At 38.2% G+C, this 25,319-nt stretch overlaps 2 protein-coding genes across 2 annotated transcripts; one reads left to right on the forward strand and one right to left on the reverse strand.

The window, feature by feature from the left end:
• Nucleotides 1-864: 864 nt before the first annotated feature.
• Nucleotides 865-16,195, reverse strand: LOC126375797 (CAPA peptides). Its single transcript, XM_050022884.1, has 6 exons — nucleotides 16,183-16,195; nucleotides 8,106-8,180; nucleotides 4,008-4,121; nucleotides 3,358-3,492; nucleotides 1,693-1,860; nucleotides 865-962 (listed from the first exon to the last, which is right to left on the reverse strand). The coding sequence occupies exons 2-6, from the start codon at nucleotides 8,170-8,172 to the stop codon at nucleotides 865-867; spliced, it is 582 nt and encodes a 193-aa protein (XP_049878841.1). The 5' UTR covers nucleotides 8,173-8,180; nucleotides 16,183-16,195.
• A 5,451-nt stretch (nucleotides 16,196-21,646) lies between these two features.
• LOC126375798 (uncharacterized) lies at nucleotides 21,647-25,053 on the forward strand. Its single transcript, XM_050022885.1, has 3 exons — nucleotides 21,647-21,928; nucleotides 22,206-23,184; nucleotides 24,990-25,053. Exons 1-2 carry the CDS (start codon nucleotides 21,766-21,768, stop codon nucleotides 23,177-23,179), a joined length of 1,137 nt encoding a protein of 378 aa, XP_049878842.1. The 5' UTR covers nucleotides 21,647-21,765; the 3' UTR covers nucleotides 23,180-23,184; nucleotides 24,990-25,053.
• Nucleotides 25,054-25,319: the final 266 nt, after the last annotated feature.

A 25,319-nucleotide genomic window follows, 5' to 3' on the forward strand; every position in this document is an offset into this window, starting at 1 on the left:
AACACCCTGTATATAGTTGTCAATTACTTTGAGTAGAGCAAATGAAGTTAAATTGTAATATTCCTATTTAATTAAATTGACTCTAGTACATAATTTTACAAGCATATATTATGATTTAAAAAATGTATTTTTTAAAAATCAAACAGATCATGAAGTACACGTTGCCTTCGTAATTTCCAGAGCATTCCCTTCAATGTTGTCTGGCAGATATTGCTGGCAGAAAAACCTCCATTTTGACCTAAGCGTGTTGGCTGATTCAACGCATGCAAAACATGCCATCACGCATGACTGCGCAATCGCATGTTTTATTCAAACATGCAATGAATGAAAGACGATTATAGCACGTAGACCTTCAGGTTTTTTTCTTTTTATTCGTGTTTCTTATTTTGAACATAAAAAAATTATAATATTGTGCTAGCTAAAAAGACCTTCAAACTAGCGCTTCTGAAATGTCCATAGTTTTTTTTTTAATTTAAAATAGCATGTCTTTCGACCACATTACTTTTTTTATTTAATTTTTTTCATTGAGCCTTGATACGTAATTTAAAACTACGTAAAAGGACTCTAAAATCATCCATGAAAAGTTTCAATTGAAAAACACAATCAGAGGAGTAAAAAGGCCACATCGAAACAATATTAAGTACTTAATCTAAAAAGCAATATTGCAATTTGACATTTGCGCATACAAAAGTAAATGCGCAATGCAAACAAATGTCAAATAGCAATATTGCTTTTCAGATAAATTGATTAAAGCTCTTTAACCCCCTCTTTTTAGCTGCGTCTTCAGCAAACGCTAGCTTGAAGATGCATTGAAAGGAAACTATATCTGTGGAATAGAGTCGGTATTGCAGCTGGTTCCAATGTTTATAGCGGTCTGGTCTGCCGTTTCTTTCGGTCCATGTGGTCTACTTCCATCTGCTCTGGTTGGCTCCTCTCATTGGCTTCGTTTTGAATCATGATGTCTGGGGAAAATGATGGTTTTAGGACCGTAAATATTACTTCTCTTCTATCGTCTGGTGTCAGAGTTACTATTGAGCCGCCAAAGGCCCCTGGAATGACTCATGAAACGACTACGTACTTACACCAGTAAGTAGTCACCGGGACCAACGGCTTTGCATGCTTTGTGAAGCACGGATCATCTTACTTTCGGACAATTGGTTGATCAGGCTGTAATGACATTGCCAAACCAAGGCTCACAGAGTGACTTTTGTGATTTGCCCTCACCGGGATTAGAACCGGAGCCTTACACCCTGCAGTGAAACTGCTCAAGCAGTTTTGTGCAACCTGTCATATTTTAATAATAAGTTCCACATAGCCCCAGAATTCCGATCCACTAACCTTCAACCCAGAAGCCCAGTTTTCTTCGCTCCCATAATCTGGAACAGTCCAACACAAACTTACTGATGTAAGTAGTCGTTACAAGAGTGAAGTTAGGGGCCTTTGGCGGCTCAATAATAACCTTGACTAGTGCCAGGTTGTGGATTGAAGAAGTCAGTAATCCGTCTCATTATCCATAGGACAGAAAAGAACAGCCACATCGTCACTTACCATCAGGTGATTGTGGTCAAATGCCTGCCATAAAAAAAGCGTCTTAAGAAACCTTTACTTATTGGCAGTGTCTCCACGTTCGCCTTTCAGAAGTCCGGGGCTCTATATCCTGATGTGTGAAGAAGACTTTAGAAAAGACGTTACCATCATCGTCGGTCTTGACAGATCGTCCAAGGCGCGGTCCGAACCACATGCCAGGACTATCGGTTCGCCGGATGGGAGACTGCATCTGATCAGGCCGCAGGGAGTCCCGCGCGTCGCGGCCCACGCGTGGGAACGCATACAACTGCCGCTTCTCTATTGGCTCGTATTCTGTGTATGTCAGGTATTTTTATTAAAAAAAAAGTTTAAAATCTGAAACGAAACCACGGAAATATCGTGCCCTAAAAAGTCTTGGACAATTTTTTATCCCTCAGTTTATGTCCTCTAGAGGGCGCTACACGAAAATGAACCAAAAATGTAAATATTTCAGTGGAAAAAGAATAATTATGTAGCGTGATTAAAATTGTGTTTTGAACTGTACATGCGAAGACGAGATGTCTAGCCACTTGCCGCAAACAGACTCGCCGTAGCGGGAATCGCTGTTCGGGGAATCGCTGTCAATGCTACAATTCATTGGAAAAAATATTGTATATAGCGTGATTACAATTGTGTTTGGAACTGTACATGCAAATGACAGACGAGATGTCAAGCTACTAGCCGTAAACAGACTCGCCGTAGCGGGAATCGCTGTTCGGGGAGTCGCTGTCAATGCTACAATTCGAATTTAGCGTAACATCACATAGCCTATAACCATCAGGCAATCCAGACGCTTCTAGTGACACCTCATTTGTGAAATTGTGATAAGTGGTTCAGGAGTTATGAGGGAACAGTCGCATGTACACATACACGTCGGTTAAACACATAACCCTGGTTTTTTTTTGGGCGCAGTCGGGTAAAAATATCTGTCGCGTGAGATTTCGTCAGGCCTTATCATCTCCTTAGCATTGTCCCGTTTTTCACAAGGTCCGCTTTAACCTGACGATTTGAGAAGACCGCATTTTTACAAATTTATTTTCGGAGGTATGTGAAACGTGAGCATCAGAATGCCCAAAATGACAGATCAGCTTTAAAATATTACTAACATCCAATACCTTTTAGCTACTATTTAATACCTTTGTATAGATATTTTCTACCTAATTAATAAATAAGAAAATTTATTTAAAAAATGGCCAGTCATTCTGATGTCTGAATGACCACCCACATTTAGAATCTCCACAAAAAGGCTCCGAAATGTAATTTCGCCTATACTTACACGAATTTAGTACCTATTCAGTACCTACCTAAAAAAATATTTTTTTTAGATTTTTAAAACAACAAATAAAAAAATATGAGCAAAAAAAGTTTTAACGAAAATGTTAATTGTTTATTGTTTACAACTCAATTATGCACATAATACAAATTATAAAAAAGGAACAAATGCAATAAAAGATTAATATATGTTCCTTTTTTGACTGGCCATTTTTTAAATAAATTTTCTTATTTATTAATTAGGTAGAAAATATCTATAAGTACAAAGGTATTAAATAGTAGCTAATAGGTATTGGATGTTAGTAATATTTTAAAACTGATCTGTCGCATTGGGCAGTCATTCTGATGCTCACGACTTAACCTGTATTGGCTGGTTTTCCTTTCGCGAGTTGGAAGGTCGGACAGGCAATCGCTTCTGTATAAAACCGGACCTCTCGAATCTTCAGGTTAGGTAAGTGGACCTTGTGTAAACGGGATAATGCTAGTAGGGATGCTATTTTAATTTCTTAAGGTACCAACCTGAGACGATTCGCTGCAGTTTAGGTCCGTACCACATGGCTGTGTCAGGGTGTCTGACTGACTGGAAATCGTGGGGATCGCTACGACCCACGCGTGGGAACGCGTACATCTGACGCTTCTGTACCGGCTCGTAATCTGTGGGAAAGGTAATTTTTAAGTCTCTGTGGTCTATAAGAGCTTCCGGCTTTCTTTCAGGTCCTGGGTTCGATTCTCAGTGTCCATAAGTTACATTAATATTGTCGTGTATTTTTTTTTGACTACTTGGCCGGGAAAATGGGGAGCGCTGGGGGCTCTAATCTCGGCTCAGGGCGTCGTCTGATGTTATCATATTTGAAAGAATTAATCGATCCTATTGGGTCGATAGCGGTAAGCGGCGATTGAGAGAAATCGTCGACCACGCCGGCAGGGGATATCGTGTCAGAAGACTTAATAGAAACTCTCACACCGGAAGGTTGGTGAAGTCTGTTGTCGGCAGCGCTTACTAGGCGATGCCGATGATCGTACTTCAACTTTTAGCCCTAAGGTTACCTAGAAGTAATTGCAATAAGGCCGCCGATTGTGCTGCAGTATTTCTTGTATATTTATGTTTTAAAATGTTTCTTGTATGTGTGTGCCATCTGATTCTGGTTCTGATATATTTTTGTTTGTACCTTCTAAGTAGAAGTCGTTGACTGGCACCTCCCAGGTGCGGTGGTTGGCGCGGCCGACTCGCGGGAACGGGTAGAGGTTCAGTACCCCATCACGGCGAAGTTTCGCACTGTTGTCTATAACAAACACACGGAAAAACACCTTATCAAACAAACAAAAAAATGGCGATACAAAACAAGTGGCAATCGTTTTTTGACCCCTGAAAGTATTTTTGTTCTTTTCACACAAAAGAAATCCACAGTGAATTATTGACAAGCGAAAACAGACTGAATTTAGAAGTAACAAAAGGAGTGAAATCGAATTCTTTGATTGAAATCTATTGGGGATTTTCCCGTATTTATAGTGGAGGCTACAAATCGCGGGCATCTGTCAGGCAATTTGCGAATGTAAATAAAAATAGTCAGGTCTACGGCTGAACCGTGATCTGAAAATTTTCGAAGTGCGGTGTATGAGGGGTCAGCCGTGGTAGCCCAGTTAGTAGAACGCTTGCCTTTCACTTTGAGGCCACAGGTTCGAATCCAGCACAGGCCTAAACCAATATGTGGAATTTGTTTTCGAATTCATGTTTGGATCATAAACGATTATCACGTGCGCAGCGGTGAAGGAATCGTTAGGAAACCCACATACCCGAGAAATGCATTTCGGAGGTATGTAACCTAACCTGTATTGGGCTGGTTTTCACTGCGCGGGTTGGAAGGTCAGACAGGCTGTCAATTCAAAAATATTATATCTTTATTCAGTAAGTAACAAAGTTACAAGTAGACCGTTGTTCTATATTCTATCGTCAAGACGTCTATATAACTTGTAACTTGTAATCTATCCACTTCGGTTACAGTTGTAAGCACTAACATAGTTTGTCCAATATCTCAAACTATTCCAAATCAAATTCAATGTTAAATGTTTATTAATATGAAGTGCTTGGGTGGTTTTCAACAATTTATACCTTAGGACGATAGTTAAACTGGATACGTTACATAAGCTCACCCTTATATCCCAATTGGGGTAGTCAGAGGTACATCCATCGCAAGATGACATGACACACACACCTCACCGAGCTTTCTGTTAGACCAACGTGATAGGTGGTGAGCCGTATCGCCGTCTATAATGGTCGAGCCAACTGTGTTAGTGAAAACTGCACATAAGATAAATTAACAACACATTGGTGCAAGTCCGGTAGTTAATTACCGGGAATCGAACCGGCGGCGTTTGAGAAGCAAGTCTATGAACAACAGGATCATGACCATTTAAGCACATACAAAATGAATTATATTTTCTTCTTCTATCGTGTGGATTGTGAGGTGGATTACCAACCCCAACAACCCTGGTGTCAGGGTTATTACTGAGCCGCCATAGGCCCCTGACATGACTCATGTCATGTAACGACTACGTACTTACATCAGTAAGTAATAACCGGGACCAACGGCTCAACGTGCCTTCCGAAGCACGGATCATCTTAGTTATAATTTAATAAACAGGTTGTATTTGTTGGTACTAGGTACTCAAGAGCTTACTTAAGAATACTTAAGAATAAATAGTACTTATTTTAAATACCTAGGTAGGTAAATTACTCGTATTAATCGAGTAATCATTTCATGTGTTCGTAGATTTTATTTTAGATATTGAATAATTAGCTGTGGTAGCCCATTTGGAAGAGAATTCTATGAGGGTTTTTTCAGAATTGATTTTCGAATTCATGTTTGAATTATAAATGATTATCACGTGCTCAGTTGTGAAGGAAAACATCGCGACGAAAGCCACGTACAGTCAGGAGCAATATAATGTACCCACTTTAGGACTCTGTCGCACTAACATATTTGACATTTAGTGAGACTTACAGTTTAATTTGTCAAAAAAGTTAATGTGACATGGTACTAATGTGAATACATATTAATGCTCGTGACCGTACGCGAGAAATGCGTTTTCGGAGGTGTGACCTGGCCTGTTTTTTTTTCCTTCGCGGGTTGAAGGTCAGACAGGCAGTCGTTTCTGCCCAATGGTAATGGTGGCTCCATTCAAAAGAAAGAAAAAAATAAGTACAATCTCATACTTTATCACGTACAAACAAACATGGGTAAGTTAAAAAATACGGTCCTAATGCAGCCATCACTGACAGGAAAATTAAAAAAAACAAATAGTTTTTTTTTTGATAACTAATAATGGATACGGAAGAGTTATTTAAAGATGTCTAACACTTTTGCAGCCGAGATTTCTGGACACAATACTAAAACAATGGGGTTGGGACTTTAAAATCACATTCGGAATCACGTTTTGCAATCAAAGGGAAATCAAATATCTCCTTATTCATTCAATCGTATTAGAATCTCCGTAGAATACCAATCATCCTGTCTTTATCTTTCTATCTTTGATTAAGAATATGATCAATTGGCCAGAGCACGGCAAATGTAAAAAGGAATTTGTAGGTTTTGATAACAGTAGGAATTACTAGTTTAGATTACTATGTGGTCCAGTGGGTCAACTATCCAAAAGGCTTAGGAACCGGAGGTCCTGGGTCGAATCCCGGTGGGAACATATGACAAAAATCTATTCGGGATAATTGTTTTGTCAATATTATCTACCCCTGGTAAATCTCCGAATCTCCCGACGTTTAATTTTATCCTCTGTAGTTAATATTCATAGAAGAAGGTATAATACTACGTACAGAACGGCAACTCTCCGCTCCCCACCAGAGCCAGGTTTACCTCACCCCCCTCGAACATAGTTTAGACTTGAATCGTATGGAGTCAACGTCACACATACAGATGCGCGTGTACGATAACGTCAATGTGTGGTGTCTGTGTAAAACGAGGTTGTTTGTATGAAGTGTTCGGGGTGTGCTAAAACCCTGTATGTGTCTGGAAGATATTCCGCGCGGACTGTAGAAACTTAATCCTTGGCCCTTAGTGAGTCTTACTAGACATCAAATATGTATTCTTGCCTGCACTAAACGAACCCGAAGGAATACCCAATATTGTCTAGTCTAAAATCTAGTTTCTAGAATCTAGACTTGCACTTAGCAAGTATGCTGGTTTTATTTAACAGAAGAGGTAGAGGTATATATTAAACCCACTCCTCGCCAGTGTAGCGGATCCAACTAGTTGGCCACCTAGTTCCGCTCACATGCAACAGATGGCGCCACATTCTTCAAGCGGTCGTGAAACGCGGTATCGAAGTTTACACAGCAAGACGCATATATACATCTTCCAACACAACACTGTTGGATCGTCGATCCCTAGTCACACTACCAACTTATGGCTAGCGGGGTACTATGCTCAGTTCGGTACCCCGAAAACATCCTTTGGCGGCAGCACATCCTTGCCGCCAAACCAGCTATGTTTAATTCCCACATAATTGGGGGAGAAAAGATTTCACATGATTTTTTTAAGGTACTATGGTTCCTCGGCTTGCTTCTCTAACGAAGAACGCAGGTTCGAACCCCGGTACTGGATATGTAACAATGAGCTATTAATTTATCTTAAGTGCATTTTTCACTAACACAGTTGTCTCGACCATTACAGACGGCGATACAGCTCACCACCTATCACGATGGTCTAACAGAAAGCTCGGTGAGGTGCGGATACTTAGTTCATCTTGCGAAGGATGTACAGTCATGAGCAATAACATGTACCCACTTTCGAACCCTGTCGCACTATCATATTTGACATTTAATGAGACTTACGGTACAATTTGTCAAAAAAGTTAATGTGACATGGTATCAAAGTGCGAGCCTCGTCTTCACTAGGCGACATTTGTCGAACGACTTGTATTTCCGGAAACATCGGACGATATGACCTTACCTATGACTACCGCGATTGGGTTATAGTTGTGAACTTATGTTATGTTATTTTTGATATAAGTTTCTTGTTCCGTTTTAGGCCAGGCGCGCACTACAAGTTTTTCGCGGGGCGGCAGAAAAGAGCAGCGGCATAATGTCGCACTGTAATACTGCGCCGCTGCGTCGGCTCTGCCCTCAAGTGCGCGCAATACAATTTAAAACTGTTTGGTACAGAATTACAGTGCGACGTTATGCCGCTGCTTTTTTCTGCCGCGCGGCGAAAAACTCGTAGTGCGTGCCTGGTTTTAGAGATAAATAGATAACTTACGATATGCTGTGGCGAGTGCAGACGTCAACACGAAGATGGACACGATGATTCTCGCGGCGAACTGCATGCTGCCTGCTGGCAATAAAAAAATATATTAAAAAAAACCTACCAATGATACTCTATCGTGTGGGTTGTGTGGTAAAGAGGATAAAAACTGCCTATTTCTCCCGTCAGGTGTCGCTACTGTTGAGTATTCTTAAATTTTGACAGTTGTAGTAAACAAACGTATTGTTTACACAGTAAGTACTTAACTATAAAGTACAGGAGGGTTAAAAAAGCCACATCGAACCAATTCACCTAAAAAAAGCAATATTGCAATTTGACATTTGCGCATATAAAAGTAAGTGCGCAATGCAAACAAAGGTCAAATAGCAATATTGCTTTCTTAGATGAATTGCTTCGATGTGGCCATTTAACCCCCCCTCCCAGTACAGTACAAAGACAACCAGAATTGATCCCAAAACAGATAGATGACACTTAGTAGGAAAATACCAAAACGCGTTTTGAGCCTATATTTTAATTCATAAAAATAGACAAAAATGTGCCAAGTCAACCTATACCGTTCCTAAAAGCAACCTATAAATGGAATGTTCAAAAGCTCTCAACTCACTATAGACAGAAAATTGGATTTCACGTAACTTGTACGACTGAATTAAATAGGTATACCCGTTAAGTGTAGTAGGTTAAAAGGTTACGCAAAACGCATCTTGCTAACTGGAAATAGAAAACCTACTTACTTTGCTTTCAAAAGGTACCTTGAATAATACTGTCTAAAATTTTGGGCCCCATTTCTACGGTCAAGTATTGAATGCGTAGGGCAAATGTACAAATTAGACAGAAAGTCAAACCATCACCTACATAAATGGGGCTTAAAGGAGTCGCCATACTGTGAATGTGGTCACCCGGATCAAACCATTATTATTATTATTTATTAAAAATAAGTACAGTACTCACATAGTTAACGAGTGCCCTCTACACCGGTTCCCAGGTGGCATAGCAAAGCTGCATTGTGTGACGGATGCGGCAGAGACTTGGTTAGGGGAGCTTAAATTAAATATATGATCCACGCAGGATATTTTATTTTTGTCATGTGCCATACGCAATAATAGTAATAACAAATTAGACATTTAGAAATTAGGCTACCACTTGGTAAGCCAAGACCTTAGTACCCAAGACGTCCCACTACAAAACGCAAGTTTCCTCACATTGAGGAAAAATCTCCTAGCCTAGTCCACCACACTGCTCCACTACAACTAGGTAGAGAAACACCGAAATACAAATAAAATCAACGAATGTATTTACGCGAATACGTTACACTATTCACAGTTGCATGTGATTCTAATGACGGCTGGGTTTATAGTCGTTTCGGACCGCAAGCAGTTCGGACCATGGTGCGAATCGCCTAAAAGCTCTTTTTGAATCAGCCGTTTCGCACCACGGAGTGATCGCCGAATTTTTTTGTTTTGATGGGTCGATTCGAACCGTAGCGTAGTCATAGTATCTTTTACCCTGTGGTCCCGAATCGAGGCATTGGCAGGTGCGAAACATCCCATTCTGAAAGGGCATTAGTCGATTCCGTTTGGGGTGCAAAACGACTAAAAACCCTAACTGCCAGTCCAGCAAAAAGTAGTAAGTAATTAAAATAGGATACGTCATCAGTAGAAAGAAACAAAATGATCGTAATTACAAAGCGACTGAGCAAAAAGGCTATAAATTAAAAACTCTGATTGACATACTTCCTCCCATAGACAAGCTAGATGATTATAAAAGAATGAAAAAGAATCGGAATAATTACAGCCAGCATTTATGCTTCTCGTATATAATTATGTTTCAGTATAAAAATTGTCACAAGCTTGTCTAATTTCAAACGTCACGTTACAAACAAACCAATGATTTGTCCAAGTCTATAGTTACACCATGGATTAATTACTCCTATGCCTATCCTAAGGACAAAATACACATCCGGACACATGTATAATGTTTAAAGGACTATATCATAAAAATATTGTTCGCTTAAAAAACAAAAAAATATGCAAATTTGAAGCTGCCATATTCAAAATAATTTTAATTTCCTGTTGAATTCAAAATATTGAAAAACAAGAGAAACGCTAAGCGGTGTGCATCCTTTTGAAAAAATAAGAGATTAGAAAGTTTTAATTAAAGGAATTTAACTCGATATTTTAAGGTTTAGTGGTGTCTTTTTGCAGCAAAAATGTTTTTTCATTGTTTATTCACTTTTCACCGGTTTTCGTCGGTAAAATTATGGATACTCCTCCTAAAGTGGCTGTGCAAGCTGTGGCAAGTGCCACAATACGGCCACTTCAGGAAGAAGAAGAAGTCTTCAAGATGGGCGAAGTCAACGAAATGTAAGTGCATAGCTTCATATGAGCAGGTCCGCTGTTCAAAGAGTATACGATGGATTTCTAGCGGCGATTTCTACCGGCGGCTACGTTTGCCGACCAGGAAGACCACGATCCCGAGTAACGACAGGGAGACAAGATCGCTATATCCTGACGACTAGCTTACGAAATCGTCACCTTACTGAAGTACAGATCCAAAAACAGCTTCGATACTTTCAAGGAGTAGCTGTGATTGCTCGAACTGTGAGAAGAAAACTCGACGAACGTGGTGGAAACCCACACAACCCAGCCAATGGTCCAAATTGACTAGAGCTTACCGAATGGCACGCCTTCAGTTCGCACGTGAACATTTGAATGGGACTCAAGATCAGTGGTGCCAGGTTCTCTTCAATTATGACTAAAGTTATGCTGTATGGTAATGATGAAAGAAGGAAGGTCTACCTACGTCAAGGGGAGCGATTTGCGCAGGGCTGTATTGAGTTATCGTGGGGGTCATAGACGATTTGGGGAGGAATTTATATCGATGGGAAAACTGGACTGGAGGTGGTGACAGGCCGCGGCTTTCCCCAATGAATGCTGATTTCATTCAGCACTACACTAAGTAACATAAAATATTCTTATTTTAAATATTTTGTATTATGTATTACAAACTTTTTGCATGAAATTTATAACGTATTGGCAAGTAGATTATGTGTCGATATAAATACTCTTTTCTTTTAAATACTAATTTGAAATCTAATTTAAGTTATATTCGAAGTTTTAATACAAATGTTAAAAGTTTAAACATGTGTATCGAAAAGTACTTTCGTATGTAGCTATATTATTTGTTATCTGTGATCTTTTGTTTTAATGTAAAACTTGAAAATTATCCCTTTATTTGGAATTCCATCGAAGTTGAAGAAAATTAACTTCCTGTGTTTAATACCGTTCCTTTGAACATCGTTAAGATTAAGCGATTACTGACTGACTGTTGAATTTTTTACGAATCGACCCTTTTCAATTGATGCATTTATATTAAAACTAGAACGTCCATTTGTCTGACCAAGTAGTGATCTATCCGAGGAAAATTTACGATATTTCAAGTCGAAAAAAGAAGAGGACGCCCGATATAACCATTTCGAGGTAACAAGGGCTACCAACAAAAACAAAATATTTAAAAACATAAAACATGCTGTTCTAATCAAGGGTGGGTAACTTTTTTGGAAATAAATAATGAACGATGAATCCTAAAGAAATATTGGGTATATTATTATAAAACCAGTTTTGGTGTTCTGTCACCATTATCCGTTAATTACTGAACACTTTATAAGTAGATTTCATCACAAACGGCATTGATATAATACAATCATTGCTTCATACAACCATGATAAGCAGTCATGACTTCAAACAAAAAAAAAGAAAAATAAAGAAAAGAAAGAAAGATAAAGCTTTTCATTGTGTATAAATTTAGGTAAGTACTTGCAGTTATAAATAATAGTTGCAGTAATAGTTGCAAATTACGTCTCACTAAATTTTGCCTTTGCAGGCATATACACATTTCACACAGGCAATGAAATAACATAAGAGAGAGAAATAACATAAGAAAAATATTATCGTGGCGTGGAAATTACCATAGATTAATTACCATATTATACTAGTTACTATACTATTCAGAATTACGACATACAACCAGAAAGATACATTGTTTTAAGTTTACGCGGTTATTATCATAATTAAAACACATAATAACGGGTTCTTACCGCGTTTAAATGGGGATATGAGACTCGCGATATTTCGACACTGTTGCAAGTGCCATGATCACGGGATGACTGACAGTGACAATGTCGAAATATCGGGAGTCTCATATCCCCATTTAAACGCGGTAAGAACCCGTTATTATGTGTTTTAACCAGAAAGATACTACAATCAATCAATTTTATTGATCTTTAATGCACATACGTATAACATTTAGTACAGTTACATACGAATATAAATAAGCACAAAGGTTGGTGTGCAAGATAGCCCAACATTTTATAGAATTTTACAATGTTTTTTCTTTGATAAAGTTTTTATTCCTTTATTGTCTTTGTTTTTGGGACTTTTTGGCGGGAACGAAAACGAGGCAGTTACTTTCTTAATTGAATAACCTAAATAATTAATACAAAGTGGTGGCTTGTGGTTAATGATCGCATTAAATTAGTCGGAAAACATTAGCGATAGTGTTATTATATCGGAATATTTAATAATAAACAAAGTGTTCCTATCTTTTTTCGCTTCGTGCCAACAAGCCGTTTCATAACTCAAAAGTTTATGGGGACTTTTGAGTTAATTCTTTTGGGATTCGGAGTAGGAGTCTGCTCCGAGGGTGGGGGCTTAGGTTTCATCATTCATCGTCATGACCTTTCATCATTTCATTAATCATCATCAAGAAAAAAAAATACATAAGACATGCCTGTATGGGCATAGTTCCCTTTGCCTTGCCCTTCGAGAAAAACAAAAAATAAATGTCATTGTTTTTGATAATGACTTTGTCTTTTGTCTTCTGGTAAAATAAACTGCTGTTTGCACGAAAACCGGTTTATTATTGGTAGGCCGCAAATAGGCGGACTTATTGCTAAACGGCAATTTCTGCCAGGCTACCATAGGAGCGCCAGATTGTGCAATAACAACAACATAACTTAAGCTCACGACTGTATCCCAAATGGGGTAGTCGGAGTTACATCCAACTAGGTAGCCACACCTCACCAAGCTTTCTGTTAGATTAGCGTGATAGGTGGTGAACCGTGTCGCCGTCTAATGGTCGAACCAACTGTGTTAGTGAAAACTGCACTTAAGACAAATTATAATACAAAGAAACATAATAATAAAAAAATATAAATATATAATATGTGTGTCGTAGATTTTACCTAAGTAAACTTTTTTATTCATATTATGTTACTAGACTATCTATTATTAGACTGATTGTCTAAATATAATAAAAATAGTAACATATTTCACTAATGAACAAATGAATATAATCTTTAAAATGTCAGACGATATCAATATTGAGTAGTATATCAAATTACATAATCAAAAAACCTTTAGAATATTTTCGAAAAGGTTCATTAAAATTATAATAACAATTTATTTCGACATATTGTGTGTGTTCGTAATTAATTTGTAAAAATAAGTTTTTAGAGAATCAACTTACAGACTTTGCAAATAAGCAAATATCTAAACCAGATATTATTAAATAAGGGACCGTAGAAAACATATTATACAGGGTGTTAGTGACATTGTAACGAAAACTTTGAGGGATGATTCAGACCATGATTCTGAGTTGATATCAAGTGGAATTATCCGACGCAAATGTATGGATCTGAAATTAATTAAGAAAACACTAAATTTTTTATGAATTTTCCGACAGGAAATTCCACTTGACATCGTCTCAGATTCATGGTCTGAATCATCCCCCTCGGTATTAGTTACGATGGCACTAACACCCATACCTACTTGTATGGCTACCTGTACTTACTTGTACGGGGTGTAAGTGACATCGTAACGAATATTGAGAAGGATGATTCAGCTCATTATTCTGAGTTAATATCAAGTGGAATTTTCCATTGTAAAAGTATAGAATTGAAAATAATTTAACAAAAAATAAAAAAGAACATGAATTTTGCGACAGAAAATTCCACTTGATATTAACTCAGAATCATAGTCTGAATCATCCCCCTCAGTATTCGTTACGATGTCACCTGTATATGTCTAGATTTTTTTTTAAATTAGAGATTGGTGGTTAATGGCCCCGATTCCTGCAGACACCGCCTAATTTTATTTTAAGTTATATCCGTCAGTTTCATATCCGTCGAAAAGGAAAGGGACGGATGATTCACAGCTCTTAAGTTTAGGAAGAATGAGTAAATGAATGAATAACCCGAGCGAATCAAAAAGGTACGTCACTGGTATGCAATTCGTTTGACATGCTGTCTACTAACTGTGTCGGGTTATTGACTGATGTAAAATTTTTAGACGGTTGTTTTAGATTTGTGCTTAAAATTGACGTGTGTTCCATAAATTTTATGCTTGTCGATTACCCGTCCCTTTCCTTTTCGGCGGATAAGAAAATGACAGATATAACTTAAAATAAAATTAGATGGTATTTACAGGAATTAGCACCAATGAGTAGCTTATCCCTTTAAAATTAATTAATGACTATCAATGAGGGACTTTCGAGGTTACATTCACCAAAAACAATATAGATGGCGTATTGTACAGCTTTAGCGTGATAATTACGAATTTCCTCATTTCTCGGGTACATAATTATTATTCCAAAATCCAATGTAATGGCCAAAGCATTATATAAAAATAATTGTTGCTTGATATTTGGATCACATTATGTATAGAATTATGTTGCTACCTATATTGCTTCTCTTTATTTAGATCAGAATAATAATGGGTGGAAGATGTAATTGTACCTTGGTGTAATAAAACGGGTCATCATTTATACCCAAAAACAAAGGTAAAAGATACATAAATCCATGAAATTAGAAGGTTAAACGAAGGAAAATCTATACAGCGCCATCTATATTGTTTTTGAGGAAAATAGCCTGGAAACTCCCTCATTTGTTGACATTGATTTTTTTTATTTGGATTTTAAATTTATTTTAAATTCTGAAGCATGTATTTATTTTTGTATGTCGATATAATGAAGTTTGAAATAAAGTACTTATTATTCTTATTTATGAAACTCATTATTTTATCGTGTGGGACAAAAATCATAGCCCTAGTTAATGCCATTCGCGGCAAATCTACAATAATCACGTAAAAAAATGTTTTGAATAGGCCAGTTTCCAACTAGTCAAATCAGTTACTTTATACTAAACGCCAAAACACGAAATTACTATGGAATTTGTATGAAAAAGCACATTGTGACGTCATAGAAAAACGTGACAAAATGTCTGATTTATTATTACGGATATCTTATATAGGAAATAGAGAAATGTTTTTCGTTAGTTTTAGATCTGTCTTTATTTAATAATCAGAATTTAATTATTATCTTGGACCTAGTGCAGAACTCAATTGCCTATTTTTTCTGTATTATGTATAAACTCTTAAGTTTGTTCGATGGTTCACAGTGCATTATCAATCAAAGGCGTTATGAATAAAAGTTTTTCACCGAATTGATTTTAAATGATCATTTTAAATGAATAAATAAAATTTAAAAGTCTACTTATAATATTTTATAAAATATTAATTAGCTTCAAAGGGTTAGATTTTGTTTCTTTCCAAACTTTTTTTATATAAATAATTTTCCTGGCCAGGTAATTAATTTCTCATTAAATATATTGAAACTTTTTAATAACGTTTTGAAATTATTTTTGATTGGTTGAGGAGAGGCTTGCGTGCAGCAGTAGGTTATTATTTTTGGAACAAACTATTAATTAACAAGTTTTGAAATCACACTCACTAAGATTGTTGATATCCGGCTTAAAAAAGCAATTTATACTAACAAATAGGAATTATAATACAACCTTTTAAATACATTTTTTTCTTAAATTAAATAAAAAAGAAATATTTGACTTTTCAGTTTTCAAAAAAATATAAGATAAAATTGGAAAGATCAACTTACTTATAAAAATATATTTTTAGGTCTAAAAATATTTTTATGGAAAAATCTACAGAACTTTGCGAAATTTTCCAGAAAAATGTACGGGACGGTACAAGTACGGGACGAAACGGGACAGTACGGGACTTACCTTAGCTCGCTACCTGTTGCTCGCTGGGAATGGTATGAGACCGACAGGACCCGACTTTATATACAAGTTGCCGCCGGAGCACAGACCTTCCCAAACTTTATCTGTAGGAATTTGCATTTTACCTCTTTGCTTATTATCTTTTGAGGATTTTAGGTCTCATATAAATGAACCTCGGTGGCGTAGCGGTAAACGCGCTCGGTCTGCGATTGTTGAAGTTAAGCAACTTTCGCAAAGGCCGGTCATAGGATTGGTGACCAAAAAAAAAGTTTACATCTCGAGCTCCTCCATGCTTCGGAAGGCACGTTAAGCCGGTGCTCTCGGCTGCATTAGCAGTCGTTAATAACCACCCGCACTGGGCCCGCGTGATGGTTTAAGGCCCGATCTCCCTATCCATCCATAGGGAAGGCCCGTGCCCCAGCAGTTGGGACGTTAATGGGCTGATGATGATGAATGAACCTGACCTGCCCCGCACCTCCCAAATCCCCTGGTAGTTGCGGCTGCCGAATGTCCTCGATACCGGCGTGGTCGACGATTTCCACCATTCATCGCTTATTGCTATCAACCCTCTAGGGTCGATTAATTCTTGGCTGGGCACCCTCAGGACTGTTATTTTAAATTTTGTACCAGCCGAGGACCCTCAGAGATTTGTCCGACGAAGGAGTTAATGCCATATGCGGCAAATCTACAATAAGTCATTTAAAAAAAGAATAGGCGATTTTTACACGACGCGGATTTTGTACCGGTGCACCGCGCGGCGAGGGGATGTTTGAGTGTAAAGTGTCAGCGGTATTTTTATTTTTATTACAGTCAATTAAAACCTCTTCACTGCCAACCGCGTGTCATGTGAGAATCACCTTAATAATAAATCTACGGTTCAGTTTCTTGTCATTTCTTTAATCCATACTGTAATATGAAAACTTATTGACAATTATTAATAAGAGTTCTTATTCTTATAAAAAAAAATATCGTAAATAAGAATTACTTAGTTCATCTTGTGATGAATGTACCTCTCACTAAGCCAATTGGGATATACTTAGTCGCGAGTTTATTGTTGTTACTCTTAGTTTTAAATGATTTTTGTTTTATAGCAATGAGTCATGCTTAAGGAAACTCACAAAAAAAAGAAAAATAGCCATCTTTACGATAAGTTTAAATCTAAATAATTCTATGTCTACATGTAACTGTAGACTTGTCGGTCTATAAGTAATATTAGTACTCAATATTATAGATGGGGATACCTGGTTGATGGTTGCGATGATTGCGAGTGTGGAGTATCACCACAAACTATGGCTCACCTTTTGTGCTGTCCTAAGTGCCCTAACACTTGCACTATTAAAGACCTGTACGAAGCCACTGACAATGCCGTAAGCGTGGCCAATTATTGGTCAGCAAAAATTTAGTATCGATCGCCATCGACTCGCAAAGAAGAAGAATTATAGATAGATGACGCCGGCGTCAGCTTAATGATGATACATAGATCGAAATAATTTCGCATGGACAGGAGGAAGACCCGGTGGTGTAACGGTTAACGCGTTCGTCCCGGCTTGACAAGAGCTAAGGGTTCAAGTCCCGTCCAAGTCAGATATTATTTAAGTAGTGCTATAAAAAAAAAAACCTTCAGTTCATCTTGTGATGGATGTCTAACTACCCCAATTGGGATGTACTCATGAGCTATTTTACTAAAATCCTGACTGTTTATTTTCATCCCTTTTCTCAAAAACTTTCTTATTTCGCCGCTTCATGTTGATCAAAGGTTTCCCGGATGTTTCAGTTTTATTATTTAATTATTTTTTTTTGTACGTTCAGTTTTATTCGAAGCACCACCCAGTTTGAGCATCGCAGTTTCTGTAATATAGAAATCACGTCCGCGCAACATCGTTTGAGGATAATTCATTTACATCTACCCCGTTACGGCTACACGCTTTTATGGATTAACTAAGTTTACAGTCGTTTCCCTGACGGTCTTCTTCTTCTATCGTGTGGGTTGTGAGGTGGATTACCAACCCCATCAATCCTGGTGTCAGAGTTACTATTGAACCGCCAAAGGTCCCTGACATGGCTCATGTAACGACTACTAACTTGCATCAGTAAGTAATTTGGCCAACGGCTTAACGTGCCTTCCGAAGCACGGATCATCTTACTTTCGGACGATCAGGTGATCAGCGTGTAATGTCCTAACCAGACTACGGATCACAAAGTGATTTTCGTGATATGTCCCCACCGGGATTTGAACCCGGGACCTCTCGGAGTCGAACGCTCGAACCACTGGACCACGGATGCTGTTATTTCTTTCATCATCATCATTATCATCAATCAGCCCGCATCGCCCCACTGTTGGGGCCTCCTTCATTTTGCATCACCCTTCACAACTTTTCCGCCATATCATGGAGGAGGGGAGGAACGACCTCCATGGTTCAGTGGTTGAGCGTTGGGCTCACGATCCGGAGATCCCGGGTTCGATTCCCGGTGGGGACATATCACAAAAATCACTTTGTGGTCCCTAGTTTGGTTAGGACATTACTGGCTGATCACCTGATTGTCCGAAAGTAAGATGATCCGTGCTTTGGAAGGCACGTTAAGCCGTTGGTCCCGGTTACTACTTACTGACACAAGTTAGTAGTTGTTACATGAGCCATGTCAGGGGCCTTTGGCGGCTCAATAGTAATCCTGACACCAGGGTTGATGTTGTTGGTACTCCACCTCACAACTCACACGATAGAAGAAGAATGGAGGGATATTAGCTTTTAACACCTCGCTGGCAAGTGCGTCTTGAGGAGTTCTTCATCAGAGCCTCGTTTGCTGTTCAGCAGGATGCACCGCTTGACGCGCCGCGTGACGCCCAGCGTGTGAACGCGGCCTAAGACAGATGCAGCTTAATTCATCTGAGAAGCTGGACAAGCAAATGATGATTTCTTTCAGGCGTGCATTACATTATATTTTTGAATAATTATGTACTCCAGCATTGAGAAAATAGGTAATTATTATGTTGAAGGCGGCGCATCAAAATTTTATGGGGAATGAGGTCTAGAAAGTCAAAGAAAGAAAAAAAAAGAAAGGAGGAAAGAAGGTAGAAAGTTTATTATTCTTTTTTTTTGTTATGTTGGTATCATTATATATGTTTATTGCACCAGCCCGTGCTTCAACGATTAATCTTCTTTCACCCCAAGGTTAGGCAACCTTGCTGTTTGAGGCAGAAATTGCTGTTTAGCAATAAGGCCGCCTATTGTGCTTATGTTTTATTTGTATGTTAATGACCTTTATATATGTTGTTGTGCAATAAAGTATTATTGATTGATTGATTGATTGAAAGTCTCATTTAGCCTAAAAGTGGGCTGGCACATTTGCGGGTCGAAAGTGCAGCCGAGATTGTCGTTCTGGAATTGGTCATGAACGTTGTTGATGTGGCCACCTTCAGGCACGGCGCAGGACGCCGGAAAAACAAGCGTATGACAATGTACTGAGCGTTCACGGAGAAGCGTTTTTGCAGGCGTTTGTTTCAATAGGGTAGTTTTGTAGGTCAAAGATAAATTATGAAATACCGATTACTAAATAAAGACAGATCTAAAGGTGACAAAATAATCTAAAGATTTTTTTCTATGTAACTTATTAAGGAATTGTAATAAAAAATAATAATAATAAGTGCGACATTTTGTCACGTTTTTCTAAGACGTCACATGTTGCTTTTTCATTCGAATTCTATAGTAATTTCGTGTTTTGACGTTTAGGAAAAAGTAACTGATTTGACTAGTTAGACACTACCCTATTTAGCGTCATATATGGCGGGTGAAGTGGCATAGGTGACGCGGCGGGTAACGCGCCACGAATCGCTATGTCACTGAACTGCGCGCGCCGCTTGACGCCCAGTGTGTGAACGCGGCCTAAGACAGATGCAGCTTAATTCATCTGACAAGGTAGACAAGGCAATGATGATTTCTTTCAGTTCAGGCAATACATCAGAAGCCAAGGGTAGTTAAAAAGACCACATACAGGCAAACAAAATTTCATGAATTTTCCGACAGGAAATTCCCCTTTCAAGTACATAGGTACAGGTACATATTGATGTTGGTGACAACGTAACAAATACTGAGCTACTAGGTTCAGACTATGATTCTGAGTTGATATCAAGTGGAATTTCCTCTCGGAATATTCATGAAAATTTTTGAATTTTTTTTTAAATTATTTTGTTTATTTATTTATTTATTGCTTTTCTTTTCTGTTCCATACTTTGCGACGGAAAATTCCACTTGATATCAACTCAGAATCATGGTCTGAACCTTCCCTCAAAGTTTTCGTTACGATGTCACTAACAACCTGTAGATGGTGATACGGTTCACCACCTACGTTGGTCTAACAGAAAACTCGATGAGGTGCAGGTACTCAGTTCACTATACAAAGAGAAAATTTAAATAAAAAAAAAACTGTCTCGGACGGGAATTGAACCCGCAGCTCTTGTCAACCGGGTCCTTGTCAATATATCACTTTCCTTCCACCGACTGTAATTGGAATACCATTGTATTTAAGTCTATAAATTATGTAATACAAACTGGATTTTTAAAAAAAAGAAAGGAAAACATGAAACAGTAGGACTAGGGCCCTGTGCTGGGAGGTTTTCTGGCCACGTCTTTCCCTCAGCGTTACAGATTCCGATGTGGTAGTAGTTTTACAGCTAGTTACATAATATGTAATTAAATTTTTTGACGTTCAAAAAGCGCTAACTTTGTAAGCCAATTTTGAAAAATAAATATTTTTGATATTTTTTTAATTTTGAATTTCGTGACGAGCGTGGATAGGAGGACGACCCGTGGTGTAATGGTTAACACGCTCATGCTGTGGGTTCATGTCCCGTCCGAGACAGATTTTTTAAAAGTGCTATAAAAACAAAAATCATTCAGTTCATCTTGTGATGGATGTCTACCCCACCTACCCCAATTGGAATATACTCATGAGCTATTTTACTAATATTCTGACTGTTTATTTTCATCCCTTTTATCAAAAACTTTCTTATTTTGCCGCTTCATGTTGATCAAAGGTTTCCCGGATGTTTCAGTTTTAATCCGTTAAAGGTAGAAGGTAGTAGTGTAAGGGGTAAAATCAACCCTTCAGATTGTGAGGTAATTGAATTAGTCTGCATTTCCGCGCCTATTAGCCTCGTCGATACACGCCGATACTGGCTGGTTGCAAAATTAATAAAGTAAAGTAACGAAAATATATATACAGGCAGTTCGGTAACTTGATTTAGGCGCTTGATTCATACGGTTCGAATTTAGGTATCATCATAGTATAAGCAATAATACTGCGTATAGAAATTATACTCGTGCTTCGTCCTCAAGATTAGTAAGACTTTAACATATGTAGTATGACTTGGGTGTCACCACTCATGTACTGTAATTTGAGAGAAATAAAGGTTTTTTTTTTTATGTTACTTTAAAGGAGGCTGTATGTATACAACTCCCGTGCCGCGCGGCCGATAGATGTCATTGACAGTACAGTGCTTCACCACTCGTTACGCATTTCGTTAAAACTTTTGAATCTTTTGTGAAAAACTTTTAAAAAAGGGTTATTAAGTGTATAAAAGGTTACATTATGCCTAAAAGAAAACGTGACCATGAAGATTACGACTATCTCAGTCGAAAACTGAGGAAATTAGAACGAAAACTTAGGCGAGCACGAGGAGACAGAAAATCATCTAATGTACCTACATCGGTGTCATCGCGGGATTCTACGCCGTCGCCACATACCCACGCAGGTATTTATATTCATAATAAGTAGAGAAAAGTGTTTGGTGTATAAAAAATTCAACTCTGTATAAGCAAGTACATCGAACAGCTCATAGGACTGTTTAACCGTACTATATTACAAATGGGTGCGTGCAATTCAGTGGAATTGGAACTTTACTCATAAGTTACTTACGCTACGGCAATCGGGCAGTACATTGGTCTGCCTATACCTACATTAAACGAAAGACGTACAATTCAATGGAGTTGTAACCTTTCTAAAGTAGATATACTTGCCTGTTTTTCCAGACGATTCCCCGCCGCCGCCGCCGGTATCCGCTAGTCCCAGTGATGATGTTATCTTATGTGACATGCCACCACCGTCTGAAAATACTGTTTTGTCTGCACAACAGCCAGTAGCAACAATCACACAAGCATGTGATGTGCAACAGTCTGTGTCATCAGATATACTCCAAAAGTCCAATGATGACACAACAGAGATACCTGAACAGGTACTTGATAGCGAGCTTTTGGAAATACTTGGAGAAGACCCAATAGATAAATCTGAATATGGTGAGGAGATTCACAAAGAGTTAGCTAGTCGTCTAGAACATATTGCCACTAAAGGACTCAATAAAGACATACGCAAAGAGTTGCTTGAGAAATACTTAGTTCCGAGGAACTGTACATATATTGCAGCGCCGCAGCTGAATCCAGAGATCAAGGCTGCCCTGCCAGATTTAACATTGAAAAGGGACAAGGGAATAGAAGCGAGACAAAAACAGTTATCATCAGCAATAACCTGTATAGGACGGGTTATTACCAGTCAAATGTTGTCAAAGGACAAGAATAATGAGTTATTAAAGCAGTTGATGGACGCTATACGTATCATGTGTGATGTACAACATGCTGACTCAGCGAAACGAAGATACTTTGCTTTTTCCTCACTCAAAAAGGATATTAATGACCAGCTGATACATTCAAAAATTGATAAGTTTCTCTTCGGTGAAAACCTAGCTGAAACTTTAAGAGCTGCCAAAGCTGTTACTAAGTCTGGAGCGGAACTAAAGGTTGTAACAAACAACTCGACGAAGACCTCCAATAAGCCCACGCAACCTCAACCATCCACTTCTAGAAATTTAAACTGGAAGGCGCCCCCTCCAGCTCGCAGGCAGCAGCAGGGGACGTGGACGCAGAGGAACCGCCAGCCTGCTCCCGGGCGGAAGCCAGAGCCCTCATTCAAGCAATCGCGGCATCCGTCCAAGCCGACCCGCCGCCAGTAGACCAGGTAAAATATGCTGGTCAGTTATGTCTCTTTGCCAAACAATGGTCACTTATTACAAAAGATTGTATCATTTTATCGTGGATAAATGGCTATAGACTTACCTTTTCACGACCAGTAGTGCAACATAATATTCCTGTTGCACCAATATACACAAATTCGGAGAGGACTTCCCTTCGTGAATCTATTAATAACCTTCTTTGTATTGGAGCGATAGCAGAATGTAAATCGTGTGAGGGCCAGTATATATCAAGCATTTTCGTAATACCCAAGCCAAACGGAAAAATGCGATTCATTTTGAATTTAAAGAATCTCAATAAATTCATTGACACTGATCATTTTAAGATGGAAGATTTACGCACGGCTGTTAAACTTATAAGTCACGATACTTATATGACTACTGTAGATTTAAAGGATGCATATCTTTTAATAAAAGTACATCCCGACTCTAGAAAATACTTACGATTCTGTTTTGAAGGAAAAATATTTGAATTCAACGTCCTTCCGTTTGGCTTAAACTCAGCACCTTACATTTTTACGAAAATAATGAAACCTGTAATGAAGTTGTTACGATTAGCTGGCTTTGTTTCGACAATATACTTAGATGACCTATTTCTAACTGGGATCTCATATGATGGGTGCATGGATAATGTTAACATGTCAATAAAGTTGTTGACTTCTTTAGGTTTCCTAATCAACTATGAAAAATGCAATCTTCAACCATCATTAACATGCAAATTTCTAGGATTCATTATAAATTCACATGATTTTGAAATTAGCTTACCACAAGACAAAAGGACACGAATTAAAAATGAAATTCTAAAATTTATGACTTTAAAACAATGTAAAATTAAATTATTTGCTCGTCTTGTGGGATTATTAGTGTCAGCCTGCCCAGGTATTGAGTATGGCTGGCTTTACACAAAGTCATTGGAACGTTGTAAATTTATAAACTTAATAGGTCACAATAATTATAATAAACTCATGAATATTCCAAATTCATTACAAGCAGATTTCCATTGGTGGTTGACAGCAGTTGATAGTTCGGTGCATAGAATCAGAGATGATACTTACGCAGCTGAGATTTTTTCTGACGCCTCAACCACGGGGTGGGGTGCTGCCTGCGGTTCTAAGTCAGCCAGTGGTCAATGGTCCCAGAGAGAGGCCACACAACACATCAACTACCTAGAATTACTCGCGGCATTTTTAGCCTTAAAAATATTTGCTAAAGATTTCTACGACTGTCAGATATTGCTCCGTATAGACAATTCAACCGCAATCAGCTATATTAATCGCATGGGTGGAGTACAATTCCCCCATTTGACAAGAATTTCTAGAGATATCTGGCAGTGGTGTGAATCTAAGAAATTATTTGTCTATGCATATTATATAAAATCAAGTGAAAATGTAGTTGCTGACTATGAATCCAGGCGTATCCATCCTGATATTGAATGGGAACTTAGTATTACTGCTTTTAATAGACTTACAAGGGCATTTGGCCAGCCTGAAATCGACTTGTTTGCTAGTCGTATCAATAAAAAATGTAATATATATGTGTCTTGGCATAGTGATCCTGATGCTTACACTATTAACGCCTTTACAATAAGTTGGTCCAAGTATTACTTTTATGCATTCCCTCCTTTCTCAATTATTCTTAAAACGCTTAGAAAAATTATCACAGATCAAGCTAAGGGTATTGTGGTTGTTCCCCTGTGGCCAACACAGCCCTGGTACCCCATTTTTCATAACTTGTTGATTTCTAAGTTAGTAATTCTGAAACCTCACGAAAACATAATTATATCTCATTCCAGCAGACGCAATGTCCAGAACAATCTTACCCTGGCTGCCGGGATATTGTACGGAGGGCGTTATTACGAAGACAAGTTCCACCAGAATCTATAGAGATAATGATGGCTTCACTTGCACCCAACTCTATCAAACAGTACGATGTTTGCTTGAAAAAATGGTTTCTTTTCTGCGCCAGCCGCAATTTAGACTTATTTAAAGTTTCTATTTCGGAAATCATACATTTCCTTACTGATGTTTTTAACTATGGAAGTCAGTATAGTACGATAAATAGTTATAGGTCTGCTTTATCGTTGATTTTGGGTCCTGAAATATCTAAAGACGATAGAATCTCG

This window comes from Pectinophora gossypiella, chromosome 19 (assembly GCF_024362695.1).
Source record: "Pectinophora gossypiella chromosome 19, ilPecGoss1.1, whole genome shotgun sequence".
Taxonomy (NCBI): domain Eukaryota; kingdom Metazoa; phylum Arthropoda; class Insecta; order Lepidoptera; family Gelechiidae; genus Pectinophora; species Pectinophora gossypiella.

What these genes read in the sequence shown, in the direction of transcription:
- LOC126375797 (XM_050022884.1), bottom strand. Translation starts at nt 8,172, where the DNA reads ATGCAGTTCGCCGCGAGAATCATCGTGTCCATCTTCGTGTTGACGTCT. An exon ending in CAACGACTTCTACTTAGAAG is followed by an intron (nt 3,493 to 4,007) that starts GTACAAACAAAA and finishes CCTTTCCCACAG; the next exon opens with ATTACGAGCCGGTACAGAAG. An exon ending in TGTCAAGACCGACGATGATG is followed by an intron (nt 963 to 1,692) that starts GTAACGTCTTTT and finishes CATTTTCCCCAG; the next exon opens with ACATCATGATTCAAAACGAA.
- LOC126375798 (XM_050022885.1), top strand. Translation starts at nt 21,766, where the DNA reads ATGCCTAAAAGAAAACGTGACCATGAAGATTACGACTATCTCAGTCGA. An exon ending in GTCGCCACATACCCACGCAG is followed by an intron (nt 21,929 to 22,205) that starts GTATTTATATTC and finishes CTGTTTTTCCAG; the next exon opens with ACGATTCCCCGCCGCCGCCG.